This window comes from Oxyura jamaicensis, chromosome 18, assembly GCF_011077185.1.
Source record: "Oxyura jamaicensis isolate SHBP4307 breed ruddy duck chromosome 18, BPBGC_Ojam_1.0, whole genome shotgun sequence".
In the NCBI taxonomy this organism is placed as follows: domain Eukaryota; kingdom Metazoa; phylum Chordata; class Aves; order Anseriformes; family Anatidae; genus Oxyura; species Oxyura jamaicensis.
The window spans coordinates 12487274-12496371 of record NC_048910.1 but is presented as its reverse complement, the minus strand read 5'-3'; the positions used below and the strand labels follow the sequence as shown (position 1 = coordinate 12496371).

The following is a 9098-nucleotide window of genomic DNA, read 5'->3' as shown; positions in this document are numbered from 1 at the left end:
AATATTGTGTAAATCCAATGAGGTAGTAGTTCATGCTTAATGAGGTGTCTATCAGACTGGTATGTTCAGGGTTTTGGTGTCTTTTGTTTATTCTTTTGTCTTCTTTCCCCTGCCTGGGTAAAAAGTCAATCTGTCTATGAAGAATTTACATAATTCTATTAAAACTATCATGCAAAGAGAGAAAAAAGAATGTTATATGTTTGGTTGTATCCAGCAAAACACAGCCTTAAGAAATTGGCACTCTATCTTTTTTTGGTCTCCTTTTTTGACCTGTTACATTTGTTCATCTTGCCCATCAGATATAATTGGAACAATTTCTTACATACATGTGCTGTAGTCCGATCTCCTTTAAAACTGCTGTGGAAATGATTTTCTTTCCTGGAGCCATGTCATGCACTTCAAAAACTGTCAATGTATTGTGTATAGTCCAAAAGTGCTCTACAAAGAAGAATGAGTCTGTAGTATACTAACGTACTATACTGTACCATTTGGGGACAACATCCATAAACTTTGAAAGAGCCTACCTGTATGTTAGCTGTCAATGAAGACAAAAGACGTTGGTAGCTGTAATGTCTACTTCAATCACTGTTTAACTGTTGAGTACTTAATATTCATGATTTCTTCTTTTCTGACTCTTCTTTTCCCCAGTAAAACACCGCTACTGTCTGCTACTAGGTCCATAATTTGTTATTTTTGATAAGGGCATCCAGAGCCCTTCATGTCAAGCCTAAATCTTTCCAGTTCTTTGTGTATATAAATCCTTAAGCTGTGGCTCTTATTACCCATTTACCCAGCTAAAATTAACTTCTTGGCTTTTGTTCTTGTACATTTTGATTACCACAGCGTCTTTCTGCCTTTGACACAGTCTTGCTCAACTACAGTCATAACTTGTTGGCAAAAATTGCTTTGCTGATAAATTCAATTTCTTCACTGTCTCAAAATGACATTTTGTCAAGGTTGGTCATACCTGGATGGAGTTTTCGTGATACTCCAGGGAAAGAGATGTAGGAGGGGAAGGGACAGTCCCAGAAGAGAAGTTTCAGTCTCCTGAAATACAAACAATATTTATCTCCTTGGATATTGTCACCCAAAGAGCTGAGGCATAAAACTGAAAATTAATCACGTTATCATTTTGTATGGCTCTTGTTGTGTGCTTGGATTGTATGCTCCATGCCTAAGATCCAGTTATTTCTCTGCCCCCAGCACAGAACTGCTGCAAGCATAGCAGAGCTACGGTCCTTGATGGGTTTTCCAGGTACAGTGGTAACACCAGTAGTAAAACTGACTTGCTAGACCTTTGTGAGTGGAAAAACAGAGAAGCTTCTCTTCAGAGCAAAATAGACTGGGCATATTACTACCTACTTCAGTTTTGGGGTGTAGTTTCTCAATAAAGGCGTTATACATTTGGTCCTCACTGTTTTCCTTCTTAAATGAATACTGAGAGTGGAATGGAAGTTCTGTTGTCTGAAGTATTTAACTAAAGACTGAGAAATCCAGAATGTCCTTCTGGGAGCACTTCTGGTTTTGCTCCCAGAAAGGATGGAGCGGATGAGGTAATCATCTCTTCTGCCTCAGAGTGTTATGTGTTGCATAATTCCATGGTTACTCCACAGATCTGAATGGAGATAACTGCTGAAGGAAAGAAGAGTAAAAGAGATCAGGCAACCTCTGTGGTGGTGTGTGTCGGCTGGTCTACACCTCTGTAAAAGCCTTGCATACCAGGGGGGCATTGCTTTCCCTCTGTCTCACCATGCAGTCACCTCTAAGTTACATGAAGTTATTATGCCAGGGCAACGTGAGGATGGAAGAGAGGGCTATTGCTCAAAAACGATAAGAATTTCTGAAAAAGACTGTAAAAAATGTTCATAAGTTAAATGTTTTTGGTTGAAAAATCATCTGTGGAAGTGTTCATCTAAGAGTATCTATTAATACTATTTTACAGGAGAGATGATCAAGCACAAGCAGTAATTATGGAAAGTGCCTACATGGCACTATGGAGCATAATCTGTGCTGGAAGTCAAGCTTTAGGTCTTCCATTGCAAAGTTTTCCTTCAAAGGCAGACTTAGCTATTTAAACACTATTTTTTATTGTGATTTTTACTTGCTAGAGAGTATTTTGTCTCTACTTACCAGAAGTATTAATTAAGGAGGTACTGTTAATGCTCATTACATCTTTTCATGCAACCATGTCTATATAGATGGGTATCTCTCTCTTTCTCTCTCTCTTTCTCTCTCTCTCTTTCTCTCTTTTCCTGTAACTTTCCCAGTTTGGGTCTACTAATTATAATTTGAGCTTAACTGGAACAACATCAGGTTAACTTGCCTTCCGTCTGCTTCGTTAATATATTTTCAGCGTAGTGCAAAATAACGTGAGTGTGTTGGCTGTAATATGAGCTCTCAATTGGTGTTGCAATCTGTATAGCTTGTCATGCTGTGTTGTATGGGATTGGGGTCTTAGAATGCAAATTTCTTGGGTCATTAGCTAGGGTTTTTCCTGATCTGAAATGTCTGTCCGTTCTGTCAACTCTTACTTTAAAGCACCCTCCCTTCACCCCCCACCCCATGTACTCAATACCTCTTTCCCAGTCCTCTAAGGTATTGCAGTGCAAGGTTCGGTGTTTTGGGAAATGCTTTATAAGTAAAACTTACTTCTCATTTCAGGTATTCAGAATAATGCTAAACCGTATTGCAATCTTCCTATGTTTTTCCTTCTGTGTGTGTTGGGGTGTGTGCATATGTTTTTTTTTTTTTTTTTTTTTTTTTTTTCCTCCAACAAGCTTACTTATTATTGATTCTGAAGTTAGTATTTAACTTTGGAATGATTGTAGAACTCGTTTTGCTGCCTGTAAGGTTTGCCTTGTAATTATGTATTTTACTATATGTATTTCATAATTTCCCCACCCACTTCTGCTCCAGCATGTTAATCGTTCTTCTCTGCTGACTTTAAAGAGAGGCTTTGCCTTTGGTAGAGAGAGACCTGTTCATTTTCTACCTGTCATATAGAAACTGGTGGTTTTCAAAGCCTGGCACTGCCTCAGCATCAGTTTTCTTGTCCCCACTGTCCCCACAAATCTTACAGTCTATTTGATTAGTTGGGATATCTTTTTGTAGTAGAGACTTCATGGGCTTTTTCTGTGTGGGTGTTTCTCATACAAATACAGTTGTCACAACATGTTAGGAAGGCAAGAGATGCATATATTCTCCTCTGTGTGAAACCTTACTAGTCTTACTGCTTTCTTGGATCTCAGGAACAGGGAGAAGTTAAGAGATGGAGGACGTGGTGATTGCAGGCATAGCAGGAAAGCTGCCAGAATCTGAGAACTTGCAAGAGTTTTGGGAGAACCTACTTAATGGAGTTGATATGGTCACAGAGGATGATCGGAGGTGGAAACCAGGTGAGTGCTTATTGCCTCTCCTTTTGGAGCTCTGAGCTTTTCAGAGGAATTATCCTATGAAAAGAAAAGATTTATCAGATGCAAAAACAGAGCTTTTGAATTTACTTGTGATACATCACCAAGAAATTCAGGAACAGAATACTTCTACAGAGGTCTTAAGTAATGCATTTTATAGTCATATCCTGCACAATAGTAGCTAATAAATAATACGTAAGTTCCAGGGAAAAGCACACTTCTGACAGAGCAGCTAAGTACCGTGAATCCTGGTAGTTGTGGCAATAAGACTGCTCTGTAATTTTTCTAGGTTCCGAAGTAGCAGAGGGACTCCAGTCCCATGATTTATAGCTTTTTAGAATGTTCTTTTCTGTTTGATTATCCTTCTAAAATTTTTGGCACATGTCTATCCAGTTCAGGCTAGTGAATTGCAAAGGTGAAAAGTAGTTTTTGTTTTTCTTCTGACTGGAACCAACAATTTGGAGTCTGTGTGCTTGGCACAACTTCCCAAAGCACAAATGCTTATAACCACATATGCTGCCATATCCAGGACAGTCTTAAAAATCGCAGTTGGTTTTGTTAATGCGGTGTTTTAATTTCCAAATAAGATTTAGAGAGATGAGTGGAAAGGTGTTCATGTAGCGCTCTGGATGCTGCAAGGGAAAAATAAGGTTTCACTTGTAATCAAGAATCAGCTGTGATCATTCTGTACTTTGTCTCATCTAGTAGCTGCTTCAAAACTGATGTAATCTGTGGTGCGGTGTTGATTTTTTTTTTCTTCTCAGGAATGTATGGGCTGCCCAAGAGAAATGGAAAGCTCAAGGACATAAGCAAGTTTGATGCCTCCTTTTTTGGGGTCCACCCCAAACAAGCTCATACAATGGATCCTCAGCTTCGCTTGCTGTTGGAAGTTTCTTACGAAGCTATTTTGGATGGAGGTAAGCAGGTGAATGACTGAAAAGGAAGAATTGTGGTGTATTGCTTTTGTGCAACACGTGTAGACATGCACCTGTATGACGAGATCACTAACAAGAAAGCTCACAGTAGAGACGAGACTGAAGAACTGGTATGAGGGTTAGAGAAAATCACTTTGTTCTGGAACTTGAACTGGGAAAACTACACTGACTGACAGGAAGTCTCTACTGGTCTGATACTGTGGAACCGATACTACGGAAGCATTTAAACAGTCAACAGTACTAGAGCTTTTGTATGTTGGTGTCCCTACACTACTGCTCTACTGTAAAGTTCCATAATAAATTCCTTTGTTAAAGGCACAGGGGATAATTGCAGTGGAAAGGGAAGATGACTTAATGAGAATTCTCATCCATGGTCTAAAAGAATGACGGATGACCTGCAGTTCTCCTGTCTGTTGGCAAGATCCAAGGAAAACTTGTGGCATTAGAGCTGCTACCATAGGAAGTTTGCCCAGGGAGTGTGCTTTCAGAAATAGGAGCCTCCTTTTTCCATCACTGCCAGTGTCAAGAGCTTTTTAGGTACTTGCCCACAGAGCCAAAAAATTAATTATTCATATTAATGAGTTTCATGTCTGAACATAAGGAGCACATGGAAAAAGTTGTAACCAGCCCGCTAGTTCTGACAAATTAACACTTGCTGAGCCTCAGTCTTAAGGGTTGAATATGAATAGTCTGCTTTCTACCAGGACTCCTGCAGCACACAGAAGAAACAGCAGATTGTTACAAGTTGAGTGCCATGCATTTTTTTTCTGGAGGAGAGTTGTTTCTTGTTCCAGCTTATTGGCTTTTGTGCCAAAGACTTTTTTATTTTCTTCCTTGTATTCCAGATCTAGGCTTTGCATTAGGATAGATTTTCAAGTGCTCATACAACATTCCATGTGCTGCCCTTTTCTCCCTTTGTCTGCTTCTTTTCTCTGCACTGGAAATGTGTTGTTAGCTTATCTGATCAGCATTTATATCTTTAATAGTTGTAGACTTCTATACAAGACTCTATCAATGCCCATCTAAGTCTAAACGCTGTCGTAGGGCGTGATGTGTTCTGGCCAAAAGCCAGTACCAAAGTTCTGGTGGACTCTGTTGTAATAAGCAGGTTGAATAAACAGGAGCTCTGCAGAAGGCCTGTGATTGAAACAGGTAGAAAAGTAACTATGTGGGGTGCAGGTCTGCCAGAAATGGACAGTAAGAAATTGTATTTTGTGAACTGGTACCATCAGTACCTGATACCTTACCAGTTTTCCCCTCATAATGAGTTTGTTTGCTGTAATCTGCCTTCCAATATCCCCATAGGCATTAATCCAGCTACCCTCCGTGGCACAGACACGGGTGTATGGGTTGGTGCAAGTGGGTCAGAAGCTGCTGAAGCCTTTAGCCAAGATCCAGAACAGCTTTTGGGATACAGTATGACTGGCTGCCAGCGTGCTATGTTTGCCAACAGGATTTCTTACTTCTACGATTTTAAAGGTAAATGTCCTCAGACTTGCAGGGCTGATAGTAATTGCAATTTCAGCATGGTTGTACCATGGTTGCTCTAAAGAGGTGGGATGGATATGAGATACAGACTCATTGGGGATGAGAAAGTAGAATGCAGCTGTTGTAAAGACGCATGTGAGAAGCAAAAACTCTGTTGTAACTCTGTGTTAAGACTCATTACAAGGTTTTGTACTCCAGTTGTTGAAAAGGCATAGCTGGCTTGTTGAAAAGGCATAGCTGGCATTCCTATGAAAGATAATGATGCCAGGAGAAAAACTAACTAGAACAGGTAACTCTGAGAGAAGTAGGAGTGGTACAGGACTGGTATGATTAAAGGCATGATGGGAATTGCCTTGAAGAGCACTAGACAGCAGAGATCATGGTGAGGGTAGTACCAGCAAGTGGGAGTGATTTTGTTGTTGAAAATGGGGAGATTTTACCTGGTTGTGATGCTACAATGTCTTTTTTTTAATGGAGATGGAGGTGAAATTTTAAAACGTACCCTTAAAGCTAAACTGTTGGCAATTTTTGTCCTCCTTTCTCATCCTCTGTTACTGGCAAGCAGGCAGAGATGGTGATTCTTGTCTCCCAGTGTATCAGGATTGCCTGTAATGTTCTGAAGCAACTGCTAGTATTTTTTAAATGCATTTTGTGGTAACCATCCTATAGTATTTGGAGAGTAACTTGAGAACGATTAACAGTAAAAGTGTTTTTTTTTCCCTTTCTGTTCCCTAAGGACCAAGCTTAACTATTGACACAGCCTGCTCCTCCAGTCTCATGGCTCTAGAAAATGCTTATAAGGCAATTCGTAATGGATGGTGCAGTGCAGCCGTGGTAGGAGGGGTCAACCTTCTGCTGAAGCCCAACACTTCTGTGCAGTTTATGAAGCTGGGTATGCTTAGTCCTGATGGTGCCTGCAAAGCTTTTGATGCTTCAGGTAAGGCATTAGCATGAAAAGTCATCTTGTAATCTTGTACAAGATGAACTTATTGCTGAATCTGTGACGTGATGTTCTGGTAATAGTGGACATAGCTGGTCTTGTCCTCGTTCTTAGGTGCACTGCTTGGGACATACCCCAGACTTTATCTGTGTTGCACAGCTCCATTAGACCTGGAAAATTACCTGTGGAAAATAAATTGTATAGTTCGTTTCTGTGCCAGTGGGGAAAGGAAATAACTGTCTCTTGATGTAAACTTTCTTTCATCATTTGTGATGAGCAGTGAGCCTTTCTAGGACATTCTTTTTCAAACAAATGTACATATTGTACTCCAAAGCAATCTGTTTTAAGCAGTAGCTCAGGAATGAGATAACCTTAGTGCGTGGTGCTTTTGCTACTTTATTCAAAGCAGAACAGATTAATGACTTGTTCTGTCTCTGTTCTCAGGAGATGGATATTGTCGCTCTGAAGCTGTCGTCGTCGTTCTTTTGACCAAGAAATCCATGGCTAAACGCATCTATGCTACAATAGTTAATGCTGGGAGTAACACTGATGGCTTTAAAGAGCAAGGTAGGCCTTACGCTTCTGAAAAGTGAGATACCTGCAGAACAGTTCATTCTAGTCTTTGTTATCAGAAAAGGATTATTGCAGGGTTCCTGTTCTTTAGGTGTGTGAGGGTTTTTCATTGTGCTTTTTTTTTTTTTTTTTTAAATTTTTCACTTTTGGTAACACAATGTTCAGGTCCCTGTTTTGTAAAGGAATGAAAGGAGACAAGTGTTGATTGTTATTACACAGAGTATCAGGAGTGTCCTGTTGCTAGTTTAGCCTTCCTTGGGATATGTCTGGAGTAACTTTTGCACAGATAGTAGAAATGTACATGTTGTTACTGGAAGGCTCTTTTCCTGCTCCTGTCCCATTTTTCCCACTCATGGAGATGCTGAGTTTTATATGTTCTGCTTGATCTAAAGTGTTAACCAGTATCTTCCCACACTACTATAATCATTGGTTTAGTTCCATTTCTGGTTCCTCTGCTCTTCTTTCTAAGAGCCTGAGAGGCTTACTGTGTTTGGTGCAAAGGACATAAATATAAACCCTGAAAAGATATCTGTCTTTGTGACCTGGTAGCCCCAATCAGTTGAAAGGGTGCTCAAAGCAGAACAGGAAGCATTTACTGAGAGAGAGGAATTGATGGCAATTTTAATTCTAGGTGTGACGTTCCCATCTGGAGACATGCAGCGGCAGTTGGTCAGTTCTCTGCACAGAGAATGTGGTATCAAGCCTGCAGACATTGAGTATGTTGAAACTCATGGGACAGGCACCAAGGTCAGTATGACCTCTTTGGTTTGGGGGTGTTTTCTTCCCTTGCAGCACTTGCCACACTTTTGCATCAAATTATTCTTTTTTTTTTTTTTTTTTTTTTTTTTCTTCAAAATAAAGGTAAAGGAATTGTATTTCTGTCTTCTACCAGTTTCTGGAATATATACTGCTTCGCTTCTTTTGGATTTTACCCAAATATCTTAACCTTTCAGATTTTTCTTCTGTGGTGTGTTTTGGAAGTATTGGCTACTAGCCATTCTGATTATTTTCCTTCTAGGTTGGAGATCCACAGGAAGTAAATGGCATTGCAGATCTCTTCTGCCAATGTGAGAGAGAGCCATTGTTGATTGGATCAACCAAATCAAACATGGGTCATCCAGAGCCTGCCTCTGGACTTGCTGCATTAGCCAAGGTAACACATGGTTTGTGAGCAAAAAAGCATGGGGGAGTGAGGGAGTATTGACTGTGTTTGTTTTAAAGAAAATATGCACTGATCCAGAATAAAATCTACACCGGTATTGATAAGTCAGGTGATTCTTTATTACCTACTACTTGTTTCACCTGCAAATACTTTTAAAAGTTCAGGTGGCTATTCTACAAGCTGTACATGAGTGCCCAGGTGACTCTCTGCCATGTGTACTCACAAGCGCATGCAAACTCAAACATTATAATTCACACATACCACTCAATTCTACAGGAACCTAACTCTGCTCACAATAAGGGTTTTGAGGTCACCTTATTGATTATTCTTACACTGGAACTTCTAACAGAACTCTGTAGGTCATTTGGGTTCAGGGGAGGTACAAATAGAGAGGTACTGGAGTAGTTTGAATGACCAAAGGTAAGAAGCAGTTTCCATACTAGAAGAGTAGCTGATCCTTCGAGCTGTTTGTCAAGGATGTATTTTCTCTTCTCAGTCTGTCTTGTGTTGGTGAGAAGCCAGGTGATTTATTTGGGATGAGGCTACCAGCTTGAATAACTGGTTGTCTTAGCAACCAGCCTACTAATTAC

The 9098-nt window shown here is 40.1% G+C and overlaps 1 protein-coding gene across 1 annotated transcript in view; it reads left to right on the top strand.

Moving 5' to 3' along the window:
• Positions 1-3268: 3268 nt before the first annotated feature.
• FASN (fatty acid synthase) overlaps positions 3269-9098 on the top strand; it is a 38237-nt gene continuing 32407 nt past the window's right edge. The window contains exons 1-7 of the mRNA XM_035342608.1: positions 3269-3395; positions 4175-4327; positions 5651-5824; positions 6570-6770; positions 7218-7340; positions 7978-8093; positions 8365-8499. Of these exons, the coding sequence (XP_035198499.1) occupies positions 3269-3395; positions 4175-4327; positions 5651-5824; positions 6570-6770; positions 7218-7340; positions 7978-8093; positions 8365-8499 (1029 nt within the window). The remainder of the gene's footprint in view (positions 3396-4174; positions 4328-5650; positions 5825-6569; positions 6771-7217; positions 7341-7977; positions 8094-8364; positions 8500-9098) is intronic.